The sequence below is a fragment of the Saimiri boliviensis genome, chromosome 7 (genome assembly GCF_048565385.1).
Source record: "Saimiri boliviensis isolate mSaiBol1 chromosome 7, mSaiBol1.pri, whole genome shotgun sequence".
NCBI classification, from domain to species: domain Eukaryota; kingdom Metazoa; phylum Chordata; class Mammalia; order Primates; family Cebidae; genus Saimiri; species Saimiri boliviensis.
The window spans coordinates 69,041,288-69,061,091 of record NC_133455.1 but is presented as its reverse complement, the minus strand read 5'-3'; the positions used below and the strand labels follow the sequence as shown (position 1 = coordinate 69,061,091).

General features: G+C 53.9%; 3 protein-coding genes across 8 annotated transcripts in view; all 3 read right to left on the bottom strand.

Annotated features, from left to right (window-relative positions):
- The window catches only part of HOXC4 (homeobox C4), a 140,191-nt gene that overhangs the window by 98,846 nt on the left and 21,541 nt on the right, over positions 1 to 19,804 (bottom strand). For 2 of the 4 annotated variants that reach the window (XM_074402703.1, XM_074402707.1), the window contains exon 1: positions 18,734 to 18,823. The exons of the other annotated variants lie outside the window; for them this stretch is intronic. The gene's annotated coding sequence lies outside the window, so the exon portion shown is untranslated. Of the gene's footprint in view, positions 1 to 18,733; positions 18,824 to 19,804 lie in introns of those variants that run through there. 4 annotated transcript variants of the gene reach the window in all.
- Positions 74 to 5,247, bottom strand: HOXC5 (homeobox C5). Its single transcript, XM_010349912.3, has 2 exons — positions 2,565 to 5,247; positions 74 to 1,856 (listed from the first exon to the last, which is right to left on the bottom strand). Exons 1-2 carry the CDS (start codon positions 3,016 to 3,018, stop codon positions 1,642 to 1,644), a joined length of 669 nt encoding a protein of 222 aa, XP_010348214.1. The 5' UTR covers positions 3,019 to 5,247; the 3' UTR covers positions 74 to 1,641.
- HOXC6 (homeobox C6) lies at positions 5,326 to 18,816 on the bottom strand. Of its 3 annotated transcripts, XM_074402708.1 has the most exons (3): positions 18,734 to 18,816; positions 7,237 to 7,582; positions 5,326 to 6,507 (listed from the first exon to the last, which is right to left on the bottom strand). In XM_074402708.1, the coding sequence occupies exons 2-3, from the start codon at positions 7,388 to 7,390 to the stop codon at positions 6,200 to 6,202; spliced, it is 462 nt and encodes a 153-aa protein (XP_074258809.1). In that variant the 5' UTR covers positions 7,391 to 7,582; positions 18,734 to 18,816; the 3' UTR covers positions 5,326 to 6,199. The 3 variants fall into 3 exon arrangements, with proteins under 3 accessions (XP_074258809.1, XP_010348215.1, XP_003939300.1); XM_010349913.3 differs by lacking the exon at positions 18,734 to 18,816 and having other exon boundaries at positions 5,326 to 6,531; positions 7,237 to 16,652; XM_003939251.4 differs by lacking the exon at positions 18,734 to 18,816 and having other exon boundaries at positions 7,237 to 16,652.

Below are 19,804 nucleotides of genomic sequence, written 5' to 3'. Positions count from 1 at the left end.
TCCCCCCACCCCCACCTTTAACCCATCCTCCCCTCCACACAAAATCCCAAAGACTGAGATAAATGATGGCAAACAGACGTGACTCCAGCACTGGTCTATGCAGCTCCTTTCTCAGTTAATTGTGCTGCATAGCCCTAGGCCCTAGAAGGTGGAGGAAACAGTCTGAACATTTCCTGCCAGCCTGATACCCGCTGCAGATAGTCCTCCCTGCTCCCTCGTCCCCAGATTCTTAGATACTGAGGCACAGCCCCTCCAACTTTTCCAACATCTCCTTACCAAGCAATGCCAACTCTCTCCAGAGGCCCTTCTGTGACCAACTGGGTCCCTCTCCCTCTATGTCCAGCAAGGCCTCTCAGGGACCACTTACACCCAGAAAAGATCTTCAGAGGCCCAGAAGGGCCTGAGGCTGAGCATGGTGGCGGAGCCACCGGTCCCTGCAGAGGAGCTTTGGCATACAGTGGGGGCTGCTGCCAGTCCAGAGGCCTCACGGAGTGCAGAGGCCTGAAGCCTTGGACAGCCATAGCCCCGGAAAAGCCAGTACCTGAGGCCCAGATGCCCTCCTCTTCCCCCAGAGGCTCTTGTTGGAGCCAAGGGTCAGGAAAAGAACTCAATTTCACCTCTCTCTACTCACTGCCCCTAGAAGCTAAAATATTTTTTAAAGGGGAGGCTTAAAGATTGTAGGTCTCCTTCTACACCTCACAGCCCATTTAGACAATTTTACCCAATACATGCCCCAAACAGACAGGAGCCACTGCATCTTTAGTCCTGTTCTCTCTTCGTCTTTATTTGATATGACAAAATATAGTTTCAGGAAGGACCCAGAGTCAATAAATAGTTGGACAAGAGCAATGGGTCAGGAGGGCACAGAAAGTCGTGGCAGGGACTATGGGACAGCAAAGGGCCTCTAGGACCACTTGCGGGGGTCCAGTGTCAGGAAACCCCAAGAGTTGAGCTAGCTAGCAGGCTGGGGCTGCCGGCCTGAGAGGGCATGCAGCAGGCGCAGGCTGGGGAGGTTCCCGGGTTTTGGGAGGGTGCGGTTGTGGGGATAAGGTTTAGAATGCATAGAGCAACCGAGGGGGCTCTAGGCCGACGTTCAGTTCTTCTTTCATATACAAATCATTAATAAGTGAAAATCTAGTTTAGCTGCTACAAGTAAGCACCCCGAGTCTGGGGCCAGACTCTCCTCAGCCTGCGGTTGCCTAACCCGCCCAGCCCGGAACAAAGGAGAGGGCGAAGCTGGAGGGTCGGGCGAGGGTCCTGTGGCGCCGGCCGGGCCCACCTTAACTCCGGAGGGCCGCGCTGGGGCTGGGGGCCCGGACAGATGGCCCAGGCCAAGGTTCGTTCCGCGCCAGCCTGTACGCCGCAGCCCTCCGGGGAAGCCCTGCGGAGCTTGTCCTGGGCCCCGGGTACCAAGCTGAGCCGAGATGAGGGGAGACGGGGCAGCGCGGGCAGCCCCGAGGGAACCCTGGGTCGGTGGGGATGCGGAATGCGAAGGAAAAGCGCTTTTGTCTGTGAGGCCCGGGAGCCCAGTGCTCCAACGCCTGCCCCCACCCCGAAATACAGAGATTGGAAAGGCGAAAAGGAAAGGCGCAGGGACCCGAGCCGGCTAGGGGCGCTCTCTGCGGGCCTCCCCCGCTGCCTCTAAAGAGCCTCTTTGCTTTTCATTTTGGAATCTTTCTTCCACTTCATCCTGCGGTTCTGGAACCAGATCTTGATCTGTCTCTCATTGAGACACAAGTTGTTGGCGATCTCTATGCGCCTGCGGCGAGTGAGGTAGCGGTTAAAGTGGAATTCTTTCTCGAGTTCCAGAGTCTGGTAGCGCGTGTAACTGGTTCGGGACCGCTTGCCGTCCGTCTCTGGAACATAAACCCCACCCCAAGCCAGGAAGGGGTGAATAGCGCGCAGCGTTTTCCCCGTTCCCACTCCAGCCCCAGGCCCCCACCCGCGGCCGGAGGAAGAGGAGGCGAAAGCCGCAATTCAGGCCCCGCGGGCCGCAGGCGGGCCGGCCCAGCCCAGCCCAACCCCGGGAGAGGCGCCTCCGCCCAGGCAGGAAACTTTCCACCGCAGCCTTCACTCTGCAGCCGGAGGGGCTGAGAGGGGGTTGGGGGGAAGAGGGAGACCCAGGCTCGGACCGAACAATAAGCACCCTCGAGATCCGAGCACCGGGGACCCCCCTCCCGCCCCTCCCGAGTCGCTGGAATCCTCCGGAGCCGCGAGCACCGGCAGAGCCGGCTCCGCAGGGGAGGGAGGGAGGGAGCCGCGGGGGGATCCCCGCTCTGGAGCCCCGCGCTCCTCACCCTTCAGATCCCTCTATTTTTTTAACTCCCTCCCTCTCCCCCAAAAATTGAATATTGCCTTTTATACACGTTTTGTTCCTATGATCCAATTATGTCGTCGTAAATTTGGGCGCACACAGCCTCTAAGCCTTTTAGTGGACAGTTTTACGAGCCATTGATGCCTGGATCGTAAAATTTATGGCCGCAGGTTTTTTTTCTTTATTTGCCCCGCATGGCCTATAAAACCCAGGCGGACCCGAGCGCGCAAAATGAAGTCCTAAAGTTTACCGTGGCTCATGTGCAGTTTGGTCATCCACGGGTAAATCTGTGGCGGGGCCGGTGGCTGGCTCAGTCCGGCGGGCTGCCCTGTCTGCGCCTGCTCCTCTTTGATCTCCCCACTGCTCTTAGCTCGCTCCTCCAGCGCCGGGCGAGCCGCCTTCTGACTGTACATCCCGGGGTTCAGAGGAGCCGCTTCGTCTCTGCCCAGAGCGTGTCCCGGAGCGGCCGTGGCGCTGCAGGCGGGGCGGTCGGGGTGAGCCCGGGGGTTGGCAGCCATGTCTACCCCGTGGAGAGAGTTGGAAGGCGCAGGCGGTGGGAAAGTGATGCTTAAGTCCAATCCGCCGTAGCAGTACCTGGATGCCTGCACCTCTGAGGCCGATCCATAGTTCCCACAAGTTTGCATGTTATAGGCAGGGATATTGGGGCTCTGCTTATAGAATGAATTGGCTACGTAGGAGCTCATGGCGGGGAGGGCCCAAAAAAATTTCTGCACCCTTTTTGATTAAGGGTGATTTGTGACTCTTTGAAGTTGAGGGGTTTTTTGTTCTCCAAAGTGCACAATTTATAGGTGGAGATATCTCTTTCTTTATCCTATGCGCTCTTCCCAAATAAGGGAGCCTTAAATAGAGTCACGTGACTCAAGCGGCCACTCATAAATTTGGCTTGATGACCTCCGGGAGGTTAGTGATGGAAGCCGGCGAAACGCATCTCGATATGTTGGCAAAGCCCAACCAAGGGGGAGAGGGAGTGAGAGGGAGAGAGGGAAGGGGGAGGAAAAAAAATGGTTCTTGGAATTGGGGGTAGCTGGGACAACAAGCCCACAGCGACACCTGGTGCCTAGATGGGGGAATTGCATCCTGGAGCGCCAGCTCGCTTTCCGGTGGCTGGATTTTCTACCCTGTGAGTGAGTGTAAGGAGAAGCTGGCTGTTGGGGCAACCCCTGAGCTAGCTGTTAAAATTCTGTTTAAAATTGGGAAAGATGGGGCGCCACTTATTGTGCACCGAGTGCTTTTTGTCATGGATAGCCCCGTCCTCCCAACCTCCATGATCTTCCAATCTTCAAAAATGGCTGAGGAAAAGGGATTTAGTTAGGTAGGGCGGCCCATGCCCAGACTGGAGAACCAATGGGGTTTAACTTAGGTGCCCTAAACCAAAGGTGTAAGTCCCCTGCCTCGCAGGCCCTAAGGCCCCACCACGGCTGAAGAGGTGCCCATCATGAGAAAGTGGAATTCGCCTCTAGAGAGGTAGACAAGACGCCCAGGAGCAGGGATCCTGAGTGGTTAGAACAAGATAGAGGGGTCATGAGGCTGAGGGTGCTGCGGGCCGTCAGGGATGGATCTGGAGGTGAGGAGCCAGGTGGAATTGGCTAGACCTCACCATGCTAGGGTCCCCAGAGTGGGAACAAGGCAATTTTCAAGTGTGTGTGTGTACACGGACAGAGCCAGACGATGGTCTAGAGGACTGCTCTGTCTCCCTGTGTGGGATCCTTATGTGGTACCTATGCCAGAGGTTTTAGACAGAAAATAGATGTCTAAATTGAGGGCATGGAGAAACAAGATTCAAGCCTCCACAAATATTACGTGAGCACGGCAGAGGAAAAGGGCAGAGGAAAAGGCCTGTTTTGTGCCCTTTGGGGAAAAGGTATCTGGGCCAGCCTTTCCAGGGACCTGAATCCTTAAGTTCCAGGAGAGCAATCTCTGAGCTACCAGGAGGAATGAGGCGGACCTGGGGGTGGGCAGGGCAGGCGCCTGGGCAGCCTTCGCAGGGTGTCTGCAGCCATTCGGCCCCTTCCTTTCCCCCTGTAGCCCCAAGTCTCAGGCTTTCTTGCCTGCTTCTTCCCAGGAAATCCCCGCCCCTGCCAGGAGAAGGCCCCCTCCTCACTGGTGGAGGCACTAGAGGCGAGGGGTGGGGGGCGCTGGAGGGAATTGAAAGGCCTGGAAAGCTCTGGCGGACTTTTTTCCCTCCGGAGACCCCCCTCAACACCTCTCCCCGTAGGCCCACTCAGGTTTCTCTGGCCAGGCTTGGGGAGAGAAGGCCAGGGCTGACAATAGTTAGGGTCCGGCTGCGCTCCTCACCCGCCTCTTTGCCCGATAGAGGAGAGAAGAGTCAGGAACCAGCTCGGCTGGAGCTGTAACGAAGGCGGAATTTTGTCCCGGCCACGTCAGGAGTCCCAGATCAGGCTGGAGCTCAGTTTCCAGGCTTTCTCTTTCGAGATGTCCTTGAATCGCTCAATCCCTGCCGACAGGGCTCCAGTCCCTCGGTCTTCTCTTTCCCTCCGCTCTCCGCCTCCGCCACGTTTCGCAACAGCCAGCCTGGCGCGGGCCTGGGGCTTGCTCTCACGGCGCCCCCCGCCTCCAGCTCCCCGGGGTGGGCGGAGGCGACCCTGGTGCCTGGATAGTGATTCTTTACTGGTCTTTCGGGGCGCCTCGGGGTTCGGACGCTGAGAGCCCCGGCTGCCGCAGGCAGGAAGAAAGGCCTGTGTGGGGCTCGTGCCCAAGCCGATTCCGTTTCCTCCCGCAACAAAATCCTACGCGGTCTTTTTTCGCAGGGTGTGTGTGTTGCTCCGCGCAGGGAGCGCAGAGAGGCCTCCCAGCCCGTCAGCGCGATCGCGAGAACGAACAGGAGGCCGGGGCCAGGCGCCTGGCTCCGGGGATGGCGAGTGCTAAGGGCTGGGGGCTTGCAGGCGGCGAGGAGGCGCGGGAGCGCTTGGAGTCCGCTCCAGCTCTCACCCCGAGGCCGGCGGGCGAGCGAATGAACAGAATTCCCGGTATAAACTTTTAAAAATAATATCAGTTTTATTAAATATTCGAGAACGGATCCAGAGGTTGGATTTATACAGGAGGGTAACACGAGGGGATTTATTTATTTATTTATTTTCTCCTACTGGCTAAACAAACGTCATTCACTTTTTTTCTCTCTTTTTGTAATTTTCCCTCTTTTTTTTTTTTTTTTTTTTTTTTCCTTTTTGAAATGGGATAGGAACACTGACGGTGCTAAACATAAATATAAATACAGAGACCACAAATACAGCTAAAAGTATTCACACAGAAACGGTCACAGTTTGTAAAATGCCATAATGACCCCCAGGATTCTTTAAATACAATTTGCCTGGGCTGGGCATTTGCTGGGGCAGAGGGGCTGGGCAGGGACTTCGGGGAGGCCCTGGGGGTCGGTGTGGGGCCAAGGCGTGCCCTCCTTGGGCCTCCGGCCCTCCCCGGCTGCCAGGCTGGGCCCTGAGGCCCCGGAGCAGAGGCCCCAGGCTCGGGAGCCGGCCCTCTGCACGGGGGTCGGGGGTGGGGGCGTCGAGGGAGTCGGGGGAGCCAAGTCCTCACTTGGAGGGCAATCTGTAGAGTCTGAGTTCAGGGACCGAGTCCCCAAGGCCTGGGCGGGGAAAGGGGCCTGCAGACAAGCCGAGAACGAGCTAGCAAGGGATCGAGGAGGAGGAGGCGCGTGGTGAAAGAGAGTTGTGCGGTGAGGGAGGGGGTCCAGAGCTGACTTTCAGGTCCACGTTTGACTCCCTAATTTTGTTTTAGGGACTCAAAACACATCAATTGTGCCAGTGATAAATACAGAGTGTGTGATTAGGGGAGAGTTGGGGTGGGGAGCGAGGGAGAAAGGGGGAGTGGTGGCAGGAACAGTCCTGGTCACTCTTTCTGCTTCTCCTCTTCTGTTTCTTCCCGCTTTTCCTCTTTTCCGCCCAGGCTGTCGGCAGTGGCCCCTCCGCCGCCCCCCGAGAGAGTGGACGTGAGATTAGATTCTTTTTTCCACTTCATTCGGCGGTTCTGGAACCAGATTTTGATCTGTCGTTCGGTCAGGCAGAGCGCGTTGGCGATCTCGATGCGCCGGCGCCGCGTTAGGTAGCGATTGAAGTGAAATTCCTTCTCCAGTTCCAGGGTCTGGTACCGCGAGTAGATCTGGCGGCCGCGCCTCCGGTCCGCTCCGTAGCCGACCCCTAAAGATCCGGGCACAAAACACACTAAAAACAATCAGCAAGGCGTCCTCCGCAGACCATTTCCCCTAGCAAAGTCCTCACCCTCTCAACCTGGCCAGCAGCCCACGGCCCCTAGGGCTCTAGCCTTCTCCCGTTTGCCTTGCCCCACCCCCACTGGGGGGTACCACCAGGACCCCAACTTCATTCAGACCTCCCATAAGGTGGGAAGTGTGTGTCCCAAAGAAAGGTGTGTGGGGTGGGTTGGGGGGCGGGGCAAAAGGCAAGCAGAAAGCTGCAAGTCTAAAAGCTGATTTTTGAAAAATCCCAAATAATGGGGATGAGGGCCCCCTTTCTCAAGGACTGGGCTCTCCCATTTCCCCAAGCATCCTAGCGCCTTGGAAACTTCTCCCCACTTTTCTGCCTCTCCTCTCCCCCTCCCTTCTCCTCAGCCTGACTCCACTTTGGGGGGCTCCCCCATCTTCTGCTCCCTCCCTTATCCCCTGCCCTGTTCCTGCCCCCTCAGCTCGCCTGGGAGCCCTCCAATCCGTCAGGGGCCATGGGGGCCAGGCCCCTGCCAGCGAGCGGGAGGCTAGCTGAGAGGGCAGAAGAGGGGGCCCTGTCTCGGCGAGGAGACGAGCGTGATTGTTTTTATGGGGCCATAAAAAACTCTCTCCGCCCGTTCTTCTAGGGAAGCCGGTCATAAAGCCAGTTCAGTTTATTTAATTTATATCTCGGAGCTGTAAAACTCACCACTGTGCGAATTCATTCGCTGCATCCAGGGGTAAATCTGGATACTGGCTTTCTGGTCCTGGGGCGCAGTCCTGCCCTGCTCAGAACTAAAATCCTGAGCGATTGAGGTCTGTGTGTTATGTCCTAAGGTGTTTTGTCTGCAGTTTGAGAGCATGTCTTTCTCCTGGTAAAAGGAATTAGATCCATAGTCATACGGCCCCCGGCTGGAACTGAACACGACATTCTCCTGTGGCGAATAAAAGGGAGTCGAGTAGATCCGGTTCTGGGCAACGGCCGCTCCATAGGTCGAGAAATGCCTCACTGGATCATAGGCGGTGGAATTGAGGGCGACGTTGGGGAGGACGTCCTGGCCCCCGGCGAGGTGGCAGGATAAGGAAGGGTTAGTGAAGTAGGAATTCATCCCTTTGCCTTTACCTGGTCGGGCTATGATTTCTTTAATATTTATTTCTGTCTCCAGTTTGTACTCGGAACTAGATGGTTATAGGGACGGCTCCAATCCAGGACAGACAAAATGACAAAGTCAGCTGACCCCCTCCCAGCCAATCGCAAGCCAGATGTCAAGAAGGGGGAAAAAAATCGCTTCTGCTTCTGTTGATTCCCTAGTTGAGACTAAGTGTGTGCTTTGAAAGTAAGACTTGGATTTCTTTTAAATATATATATGTAGGGGAACTGGTGTGGTGGTGAAGGAGGGGTGCATGTCCCTGAGCAGGGCCTTGGGACTCAGGGAAGGAGAGCTGTGCTCCCGGGAAAGCTCTCAGCCCCAGCTAACTTTGCTGTGTTGTGGCCAGAGCCAGGGCTAGAGAAATCCCTGTATTTTCAATCTGGTTTCATCTTTTATATCTGCCCCCTTCTAAAATTACATCCTGATTTCTCCATGGGAGGAACTCCCTCCCAGCTCAGTAGGAGGTCCCCAGAAATCCTGCAGGAAATCCTGGTTTGATGCTTCTTGGAGTGAGTCCCATCACTAAACTAGTATTTTTTTTCTCCAATAATTAAAAAAAAAATCAAAAGTAGAAAGAAATGTCCTTAAACCTGTTCCCCTGAGTAAGAAGAGTGTGGCTGAGAGTCTTGAATGTAGGAGGGATGTGGGAAACAGCTAGGTCTAAAGGGGCAAGACTTCAGGGTACAGTGGCAGAGCTTAAGTGGGCGAAGGGGCCATGCATCTGCTCTCCTCTGCATCCTGGCTCCCTTCTGCCTCCTCCTCAGGACCCCTCTTTTGGGAAAACTCTTCCAGCATTTTTACCTAAAAGGGAAAATGTATAAAAATCCAATAGAAAAAGGAGAAAAAGCAGCAAAATGTAGGGACGTGGAACCGGAGTGGAGAGAGACAGAAAGAAAGAGAGAGAGAGAAAGGATGAAGAACGAAAACTCTGAGAATCTTTCTAGAGACATCAACTCCTGTTTATGTTGGTGAGAATTTATGATTTGGAGCCAGCGAGGGCCGGTGGGTTAATTCACATAGGATCTAGCCAGAAAGAGAAGGTTGCTGGGGCTTTGATGGACAGTTAGCTTCCTGCAGGCTCAAGCCCCTGCAAGGGTCAGAAGCCCCCTGCCCCCTCCAGACTCAGGGCACTGCCAGTGGAGGCGCCCCTGGACCTGAGCTATGTGGCTTGGAGACTTCAGAAAGGGGTTCTAGGGAGCTCTAGCTAGCTAGCCCAAGTGCCAGTTACCCCTGGTGCGGATGGGCCTCCCAACAGCCTCAACCCCCATTTTTTCCCACATTGGGGGTAAAAGAAAAAAAAAAAAAAGGAAGAGACTGTTATGAAAAGGCAGCTAAATCCGAGGCTTGTGAGGGAGCCGCAGTAGCGGACTGAAACAGCGGAAAGTGTGCAGATGGGGGTTTTCTCCTGATTAGTCCAAACTTAATTTGATAACGTGATATAGGCTGAAAATGCTTTGAGTTGACAAAGAGGGTTGATGGGGAGTGCGCAGGGAGCAGTGAAAGCTCATATTTCCCCCCACCATTTTTGGGTGGGTTGGGGGGGGGACTGGCTATAACAAGAACCCGGATGTCGCCGGATTTTATGATCTTTTCCTTCTGTGTAACAAAGCGGAGTAATCAATGGGTAGCAATAAAGCCATAAACGGGACTACGCTGGGAAAAAACTCGTTTATTCATCTTCTGTAACGTTAAGGTTTCCCTGGAGTGTCGCTAGGGGGGAAAAATAAAGTTTCGAACCCAAAAGCAGACAGTGTGCAGGAGCTGGTGGAGACAACATGTTAGTTAATACATGAGCCTCGTTAGGGGGTTGAAGAGTCTTCCTGCCAGACAATTTGTGTTGGTTTTTAGAAATACAGCCCCAATCCTCCAGAAAGGATGGAAAGTTGTCGGTATTTGGAAGGGTTGGGGAAAGACTCCTATAAAGGTTCATCTTCGAAGACCAACTTTCTTCTCCCCAAGGAAATGAAGGGGAAAGGGTAGAGGATTTTTTAAATGAAGAAAAAATTTTTTGAGATGAATTATCTCATTTTGGGGTGATTTGGCAGGTACACAAACATAGACACCAATGTGAGTTGCTTTTTGCCCTAGAATCCAGCTGTCCTCAAATTCATGGCATGCCTGAGCAGAGGTTTCCAACAGCTGGCTGAGGCTTCAGGCCCCCTGGAGGGCAAGAGGTGGGGGAGAGATAGCAGCGGGAGTACTCTGGGGGATGAGCTAGGGAACAAGTCAGTGCACCCTTGGACACAAGTAGTCTCTCTCACTGTTCCCAGCCTCCTTTCTGCCCTGAGGGTAGTGGTGTAACAAGTAGAAGAGGCGGGAAGAGAGAGTAAATCCTTGCCCCCCCATTTCAGAGAGAGAGAGAGAGAGAGAGAGAGAGAGAGAGATTGCTGGAGGGATAAATCATGTCAGTGATATTTCCTTCAAGATATTAAATTGTTGCAATGTACAACAAATTGAATGATGGAAGATAGGATGTCTTAATGAGGTTTCGCTTTCAATGAGTGTTGATTTTCTATGTATTTAAAAATCTCTTTTATGGCTAGGTGGGGGAGGGAAAGAAGGGGCTTCTGGGGCAGTATGGACTACAGCCCCCGAGAGCACGAGGATGCCTGGGTTTCCTTGAGCCCCTCCTCTACCATGTCTGGAGAGAAAAGGGGCCCCAAAGTTGGGGAGATTGTCTTTTGGGGCCTAAAGGCAGTGGGCTCAGGGAGGCTGGCAACCTGAGAGGCAGAATGTGAGCCTCAGTCCCGGAAAGTTAAGTGTTTTATGACGTCCCTAAACAGAGGGCAGAGACTGAAAGGTCTCGCCGATTTATAATGAACAGAAACCAGCTGCTGGGTGAAAAAGGCAGAAATGCTGGAAGGGGGAGAGAAGGGGAAACAAATACAAATAAATTCTTCCACTGCTTAAAGACTTTTGGCAAAATTAATTTTCAGCACACTCCCCCCACATTACCTTTCGTTCCTGAGGAAAGAAGCCCTCTTCTTTCAGTTAGATCTTTAATTATGCAGCTGAAATTTGCTGAAAGGATTCGCTCCAAGGGGGGAGAGCAGGTCAGATGAACCCGATCTTCCCTACATTGGATTATATTTTCCTTTTCCCATTTCATGCTAATTTTATTTTTTGGGCAAAAGAAGGGCTGTCTATAGGGAGAAAGCTGGGACTTAGATTTTTCTAAATATATTTATATTTTCCTGTTAAATTTGTCTGAAAACAATTATGGAAGCTCATCAGCAGAAGCAAGAACAGATGTTTTATTAAAACTGCAGTTGTGCTCTGTAAATACGCACAAGTCTTGGGAAGGAGGGGAGAGAACTTGTTCTTTGTTTCTATAAAACGAGCCTAGAGAAATCAGAAAACACTACCCCCCAACCCCATCAGGCTGGCAGGTCCCCTTGCTCCTGCTCTGGCCCCTTGGCCTCCCGAATCAAGCATTCGGAAGGGGCTTGGTGTCAACAGCAGATTTTCACATTCGGAGGTGCTATAATTGGTGGATTCAAAAACAGAATTTAAAAAACACAGAAAAAGAATATAAGGGGAAAGTTGCCACTTGCTTCTCCAGTCCTCCCCAATGCAAAACACATGCTTTTGATAGCGCTAATTATAGGAGAGAAATTTACTGCCTGCGCCTTGGACCTGAGCTGGGTAGAGTCACTGGCCTGGAGTCCCCAAGGATAAGGGTGGCATTGCAGCCTGGGCACTTGGGGATTTCCCTGAGCGAGTTGAAAGCTCCCATTTCAGCCTTACTTTAGGCCAGGGAAAGGCTGGGGGGCCTGTGAGCTCTGAACTGGGGAAAGGGTGGGTGGGACTGGACCCAGCCTGGAGAGGTTCGTGGGCAGGCCTCACCTTGCTGGCTTTTGCTTTCCACTCAGCCCTGGGAAATATATTAATGTCTTGGGGAGGGATATTTGAAGTGAGTGGGATGAGATCTGGGATTTTTATTTGGGGACAGTATTTTCCAGAGGTCCTCCTTAGTTGTGTCCTCTGGGTCTCCTCTCTCTCCCCAGATCCCCCAACTCTGCGCGGATGTTTGTGACTCACCCAGCCTCGCACACAGATACACATACCCCATCCCTGGCTGACGCACCGCGACTACAGCTCCGCGCCTCCGGAGGCTGCTCAGGGACCCACGCACTGGAGCCGCAGGACTCAGTGCTCGGCCTCAGCGCTTGGCCTGGGTGCTCAGCTGCCTGGACGCGACCGCAGCTGCCCGACCCTGCCCCCACCACCCCCAATTCTCACTTTCCCGAGCGAGAGAAGAGCGGTTACCCCGCTGGCCCCTTTTGTGCCACTGGGCGAGGGCTAAAATCCCTCTTACAGAGAAAGCCGAGTTTCAATAATTACTCAGCTCCCCTCACAATCACACTATTTGGTTAAGGCTTTGCTGTTCTAGAGTGACTACTCAGTTGGCCCGACTGGTCTAGGATTAGGATTTTTAATTTAGAAATTTTTTAAAAAATAAATTCTGCTCCAAATGCCTGGTGTTTTGTGTGTAAATAAGCTCCTTTGATCTCCATGGAACTCCTAGTCAAAGGATCAGATCGCAGAGAGCCTCCTGGTCTGCCAGAGACCCTGAATGCAGGGAACACTGCTTGGAAACACCAAAGCATGGCTCACCTAAGGGGCTTCCAGTTTCCCATAGATATGATGGGGGAAGCTGTCTGAGCACATACCTGCCCCCGCCCCCCCCCCCCCACACACCACATTCCTAAAAGGAACACTTCTCCTTTCAAAGTTTAGGCGTGGAGAAAAGTGAAATTTGACACACCTAACGCGAAAATGGATCCCATTTGGGGGTGCTAATATTTTGGGGACAGGGCCCAAGCTGGCCAGTTGAAGGGAGCTGGGGGTCAGCAGGGAGGGGCAAAGGAGGAAGAGGCCAGATGGGGCATGTCAAGTTGCTGAGAACTGCCCCCAAACACCTAGGAGGCCCGCCCTGGTGACTCCTCTTTTGAGCTGAGGAGAGGCTGAGAGCCTACCCGCGCTGCTCTTGCTTTATTGCAATTAAACAGAGGAGAAGGGTATATGGAGGGGCTCTGCTAACTCATGTCACATTTCCTCTTTCCTTCCAGATTTCTGCCTGACGTTTCCTTACCAGCACCTCACTTATTGCTGTACCATCAGCAGACACAGCCTCTCACATCGGCATTTGTTTGGCTTCTCAATTCACTTCTCTGACTTACGGTTAAAACGTAAAACAGGTCCCAAACATCTCTACCCCAACGCGCTCAGCCCTGAGCCCCCTTCCGGCTCCATCTGGAAAAAATCATTTCTGGCTTTTTGGGGGCTGGCACCCAAGCTTCCCACCTCTATTCCAAGCAGCTGAGTATCAGCTGAGGAGGGGGCTTAGGGAGAACATGGGGACACAGCTCTCCGTGAGCTGGGAATGGGGAGCGAGCTTAGATGCCTAAGAACACTTGAGGGGGTCAAAGCAAGTGACCCTGTTTGGCCTAGGAGAAAGATTAAAATCCAGAATATCCAGAATATTTTCAGTCCCCTGAATAGGGCCTCAAGAAGATGTCACATGAGGAAGAAGCTGCAACAGGGGGTGTGGGGCTCTGTGCTGGGTCAAAGGATCTCCAGCCTTCTGGCTTCTTTTATACCCCTCCACATGAAGCATATTGCTTGGACCCATTTGGGAAGTTCAGGAGAATTATAAAATTCATGAACTCGGTATTTATGACGTCACAGTGAGTTGTCCTACGGAAATCGTAAATGTCCTACCAGTTATACATGGCAGGAGTTTTGTGTGTGGGTTCCTGCCCTCCCTTCATGTTTTTGTTCCTTCCCCCCCCTTTTCTCCCCATGGTCTAACTTCTCCTGCTTGAAAATAAAATGTTGTTATGTTCTGGAACAATAAGCCAACAATAAAACAGCATCCTCATTTCCCTATAAATAATTTTATCCTTTATTGTTTGCAGATCTGAAAGAACCATTTAATCTGTGCTGGCAGAAAGAGAGAGAGAGAGAGACTGGGAGGGGAAAATTAATTTCAGAAACGAGAATATTACTTACTTCAATGATCCTCTTTTAAATTTGATAGCCAGGAGCAAATTTAAAGGCAAACAGCTGCCTGTCCGACTCTACACCTGGCAGGAGGTAGGATTGGAGACACAGAGGATCTTTAGCAAAGGGGCAATTTCATTTTGTAGGATTTGCTTAAATTCACTGCAAGTTTGGGGGGCTGAGGAGAGGGGAGTGTGGGAGGAGAATGCCATGCTATATCTAGCTTTATGAATCCATCAGCATTACCCTGATTTAAAACCCAACAACTTGTGTCTCGGGGAAACTCCTGCAGAAAGGACTGGGCCGGTGGGGGGACTGGGTTGAGGGGGGTGGGCTCAATTTTCTCAGTGAGTGTGGCCCCCTTAACCAAGTGGTTACCAGGGGCAGGAAGAAAAGCCTAGGCAAGCGGAGAGCTGCTGGGAAGTCTCTCCACCACAGGGACACCCGGAGGTTTATGGTGTCTCCATAATTCCCCTGACCCTATAAACAGCTGCCCTGTTTTAAGACGATTTCTGCTTCCTCTGCTCCGAAAGAGAGAATGCAGGAGCTTGTGAGGGCAGGAGGGGGTTGCTGGAAAGGGGAGGGAGTTCGGAGATTGCGTTGCACTTTGTTCTCCTGGGCGAGTTCGCTGGTTTGGCGGGTTTCTGACGCAGGGTGGCAGCAGACAAAACAAGTAAACAACTCACAGACACAATAAACAGGAGCGGCCGTGGCGCCGTGGCAGAGGCCGTGGGCTGGGCAAAGGGCACAGTCCTGGGGTAATGTCACCCCAGCGCCTGGGGTGACCAAGGCCCAGAAAGCCTGAGGCTGCTCTCCGCGAAGGGCGGAAGGGAGGTGGGAGAAAGCCGCGCTGCTCTTGGTGCAGCCTGTCTGGACAAGAGTCTTGGGAGAAACCCGATCACCTAGAGAGTGGTGGAAAACCTCTCCAGCCCCGCTCTGGTCCCTGTTTTCTTTTATGGGGTTTTCCACCGACATTGATATTTCCCCTCTGCTCTGTCTTTTTGTGCCTCTGGAAGAGAGAAAGGCTGGCAAAGGAGGCCCATTAATTCTCTGCCTCGGTCGCCCATACTCAGTGATCCAGGCCCACAGGCCTAGCATCCTCTCCCGTGCTACCTGAACCAGCCTTCTCCCTGACCAGGTCTTGCCCTGGCTCAGATAGCAGCGAGGATTAAAACACAGTTCGGCCAGCAATCCGATCTGGGTATTTGGGGGACCTCAGAGAACTCCCAATCTGCTGCCACGGATGCAGGCAAATCCGGCTGGGGCAGGGTGAGCGGCTGGCCGGGGCAAGCAGGGGGAGAAACAGATATTCACTGCACCCCTACCCTTTCTGGCTTGCCTTTTCCACCAGCTTCTCCAAGCACCCTGGCCAGCAGCCACCTTATTAAGGTCCAGAGGCCACCTTATTAACCACGCTGATCCCTGCATCGCCCCAGTGAGGCTTCCAACACCAGGCCCCTGACGGCTCAGAACTGTTCCCAGGCCCACCACGCCGCGAAGAGTTCCACGGAACTCAATTTCAAGACAGCTGGGTTCCCCCTTGTAAAATACTTTCTAAATTGGGAGAGTTTGCCAGAAGGTGTGGAGAGAAAGCAAAAGGGATTTAGTATTTCCCTAGTCCAGCTGCTCGGGCAACGGAAGCAATAAGGTCTGAGAAAGCCTTTATGGCATCCATTGGTGACTGGAACCCGCATACTCCGATTCCAGTGCGCACATGTTTGCAGCAGAGCAGGCATGGAGGGCCTGCTTGGTTCGGTGCCTCCATGAGCCCCCTCTCCTCTAGTGAGGGCTAACAAAATTTTGCATGCACATAAAACGGTGTTTGAGCGACTATAGGCATGGTAACATACAATTAACCACCAAGGAAATATGAGTCTGTATATATTCATGCATAAGCCTGAGTCTGTACATTTGAGCCTGTATATAACAAATAATAACACTCCCAAGCCTGGTTTCAGAACACAACAGCCAACCCAACAAGGTCACCTTCTCCAAACAAGGTCACATTCCCTGTCGGAATCACAACTGTACGACCAGGGAGAGAAAAGGTTTGCTCTGCCCATTTCTCCTTAGAAACTGGCACACGAAATACAGCGGATGGCAGGGCTGGCAAAGCCCCTTGTAAGGGGGGCAGGCAGGCCTAAGGGTACCCAAAGAGTGGGCTCAAAGGGGGAGGCTCCAAGGAATGTTGCCAGGCCCTGACCCACAGATTCAGTGTCTCTGCCAGGGGTGCGTGGAGTCCTTGAGCCAGATTCTATTCTCAGCCACCCTGGCTATTATTAGATAATCACAGAAGGGCTCTCCTGCAGTAAGGACCGCATCAGCAGGGAATGTGGCCTGCAAGGAAGCGGAGGGTTGCCACTGGTGTCTCCTCTCGTGCTTCTGTTTGAATGCCAGCGAGGGAGAGAAAGAAGGAGGAGGGGAAGAAAATCGAAAGTAACTGGGAAGCAGAGAGTTGGTGTTGGAGTCCGCTAGGGTCTAGTTTATCCCCTGACCAGAGTGGAAAATGAAAACAGAGGGCCAGTCGCTGCTGCCATGCTTTCTGGCTTGCCTCTGTCTTGTGAGGATGGGTCTAGGGGTGAAGGGCACAGGATAAGGGGGGGCCTGCAGGGCTCTAGCCAGGAAGGGACAGAACATCAATTAAAATATTATATAATTAAGACACCTCAGGATGATGCTGTTAAGCGGCCAACCTCGAACTCCAGCACCCCCAAATCTCACTGTCCGCACCCTCAAGGAGGTCGTTCTAGGATTAAGAGAAATACCCCAGCCTCGCCCAGGCCCGCCCCTCGGGTGGGAGGGGGCCCTTCTAATATTCCAGGTGAATCTCCACTGGCCTGAATGGCCTTCTTTGGAAAAGGTTTTCTTTCGGGGGGGGGCGAACAAAGGGCACTTGTGTTGCCCCCATCAGCGGCCATCCACAGGGGCGGGGGGCGGACAAAATACAGGCGAAAGAGAGTAAATAGAGGCCTCACCGGTCGGCGGTTCCCACATTACGCGAGGAGAAAGGCTCCCATTTTCGGGCCTCCCGGGCCCCTCCAGTGTCCCTCCGCACTCCCTTTGCCCTTTTCAGGTCCCACAGACTCCGGGTCCCGGCCTGCCGCAGGCTGGATCCCCGGGGCGTCAGCCTCCGGGCCGTGCCCGAGCGGCGGGAGAGCGTGCGGCAGCCGGAGCAGGCGGCGGGCTGGGCCCATTTGGGGAAAGCCAAGCGCTTTTCTCGATCGTAAACAAGGAACGCGAAATTAGCCCCTCGTCAGACGCCTCTGCCGACACACAAGTCCTACTGGGGGGGGAGGGGGAGAGAAAATGCCATTTCTTCCCCCGGGAGTATACCTCAGAGGCCTTTATGTTGGCTGCGAAAGGGGAATTTTGGGAGGGCAGAAAAGGAAGGGAAGGGGATTGTGGGGGGAGGGGAGATAAAATTCACCGTCAGCTCGGGCCCAAGCGGTTTGATCTGAATGCAAACTGTATTTTTAAGAATTTGATAAAAACGGGTTTCTTCCCCATCCACCGCCCCCCGCCCAGGCGACGGGTCAGGGTTTAAACAGGAAATCGTGGAGCGATCCCCTCCCCCACTGGGGCTTGGCGCAGAATCCCAGTCGCGCTTCTGGGAGAGGGTGGGGGTAGGGGGGTGTCTTGGCTTAGACTGAAGGTGAGTCTGGCCTCCAGACTCTCGGACCTCGCCTGGACTATGCGCCCCCCTCCCCGCCTCCGGGTGTGTCTGCCTGGGTGTGTAGGCGTTTGCGTGTGCGTCGCCCTTTATAAACAGAAATTCGCACTTATAGGGGCCGCCTCGGAGCCTCGGACCCAGGCCGGGCAGCAGGGCGGGGTCATATATCAAACTGCAACACATTCAGGGCCACGTACATTTGGAAGAAATTAAGCCACTGTGTTATGAAACCATATGCATCGGGTTAAGACTATACAACAGGCCATTAGCACCAATTATTAGAGAGATATCGAGTCCCCAGGACCCTTCCGCCGCCCGAGGCTGACGCCCCTACCCCTTGAGCCAGCAGCCCCCGGAACCCTCACTGCCTCCACAGCACCTAGGAGACCCTGCCGGGAGGACTGGGCCTGTCCCCGCCCAGCCTAGAGCTATCCCCATTCCCATCTCCGCCCCAGGCGACGCAGGTCTTAGCCCAGAGCAGCCAGGCGTGGCGGGCGGGCATCCCGGTCCATTGGGCATCCCGATTGGGATGGCCGCGGGTGGGGGTAAGGGGCGCAGGACCTGGGAAGGAAAAGCCGGTAGGCCTCTTTTCTCCGAGCACAAGATGGCTTTTGAGTACTGCATCCCCCACCCCCACCCCCCACCCTCCACCCAACGCAGGGTACCTCCCACCCTTCCATCCGCCCGAGTGGGGGCGGGAGCAGAGGATGGGCAGACGCTCTCCTCTCGGCTGACGCGCACCAGCCACCAGCCTCCCCCCTAATTGCCAATTAACAGGCCCCGCCGCCCGCCTAGCTGCGCCCGCTTCCTGCTCGGCGGCCCGGCCCTGGGCCACAGTGCGCATGTGTGAGCTCCAGCAGGCGCGCGCTCCGGGAGGGAGGGGGATGCCAGACGGGGAGGGGGCGCTGAAAAGTTTGTTTGGGGGTTGGGGGCCTGACTTTGCTTAGCGGGCAATGGGCGCAGCCTCTAGGTTCTCTCTCCTGCCTGGAGCCCGAGCTTCCAGATCCCCTCCGACCCAGTTCCATTAGCCAAGAGGCCGAAGATCTATAATAAACAGGTACTGACAGTGGGTATCAGAGCTGGCGCCCTCGACCGCCGGCTAGAGCACCACAGGTGCTGTCCCCTTGCCCCCCCCACCCCAACTTTGGCACCCAGTGACATCAGGACAACACAATCGCCCCAGTACCAGCTACCAGTATTTCAGTTTAACCCCATTTCTGCCCCCCCCACTTTTCCTCCCCATGATTACCCACGCGCCCACCCTCTTTCCAGCCCCCTCTCCTCTCTAACCAAGACAAGCCGCTGCTGTCCTTATCTTGAAACCGCCACCCAGCTACGGACCATTAGTTACATATTTGAACCAATAAGGAAACACTTACCGAGCGCTGCTGTCACTCTCCCTCTCTCCCTCTCTCTCTGCCTCTCTCTCTCCCACTCTTTCTCGTCTTCCCTCATTCTGTGCCGCTGCCGAGCCTGTCTTAGCTCCACACACACACATATACTTTATATAAATTCAAAAATAAAAATGATGATAATCATCAAAAAGCCAAATAAAATTAAGGAGAGTTGCAAGAAGGGGACAGGAGGAAGAGCCTGGGAGAGGGGAGGGGCGGAGGCTTCTGCAGCTCCCTAGCTCAACTCCAGCTCCTGCATTCCTCCTGCCCCTTGGGGGCCAGAGGGTCGGGAAGGGAGAGAGAGATGCTCTCAACTTCTGTCTCTCCCCTCCCATCCTCATCCTCCCCAGCTGCCCCCAGCTTCGACAACTCCACCTGGGAGGAAAAAAAATTAAACGGGGGGGAAAATAATTATTAATCAGATTAATTAAAAAAATACTGCTAATGATGGGAGCGCCCAGCGCAGGTTTCCCTGGCAATGGTTAGGCTGTTACAGGGAGGACTGTTCTGCGGAGCGCTCGGAATGGACAAACCACAATAAAAAGTTCACGTTCATGGATGGAATCCACATGACTTCTTGTGGCCAATCCAACTTGTGAGTCGATCGTAAACTTTTATTACTCAGCTGTAAATTTTCTGCAAACAACCGGGAATGCGATGCATTTGTGTAGCGTGTGCAAATGGGCGCCGCGGTCGCCATGTTTACCCAATTCTCTCATAGAGGGAGCATCCGAGGACCCCCACCCCACCCCTACCCCCACCCACCGCCTACTCCCCACGGACCGGGCTGCTGCAGGAGCGCGGATAGAGCTGAGGGCGGACGCCCAGACGAAAGAAAGCTTCAAGCGCCGAGGGTCGGCTGCCTCTCTTGGCTTGCCGAGTTTTAAATATTGTCCTTAATAAATGGGCGCATTAAGGTTGCATCAGGGGGAATTCAAGGCTCTGCAAAGATTTGTGGCCTTGGGGCAGTGGTGGCTGGTGAGTTGCAGGGATTGAAAGGGGTGCTTCCCTACGCCTACTTTTTTTTTTTTTTTTTTTTTTTTTAAGGAAGAGAGC

Bases quoted from the DNA above. Each gene is read 5' to 3' on its own strand.
- HOXC5 (XM_010349912.3), bottom strand. From the start codon at position 3,018: ATGAGCTCCTACGTAGCCAATTCATTCTATAAGCAGAGCCCCAATATC. The intron at 1,857-2,564 runs GTAAACTTTAGG...TTTATGTTCCAG, and splicing joins CAAACTGCACATGAGCCACG to AGACGGACGGCAAGCGGTCC.
- HOXC6 (XM_010349913.3), bottom strand. From the start codon at position 7,636: ATGAATTCCTACTTCACTAACCCTTCCTTATCCTGCCACCTCGCCGGG. The intron at 6,532-7,236 runs GTGAGTTTTACA...GATTGTTTTTAG, and splicing joins GCGAATGAATTCGCACAGTG to TGTGTTTTGTGCCCGGATCT.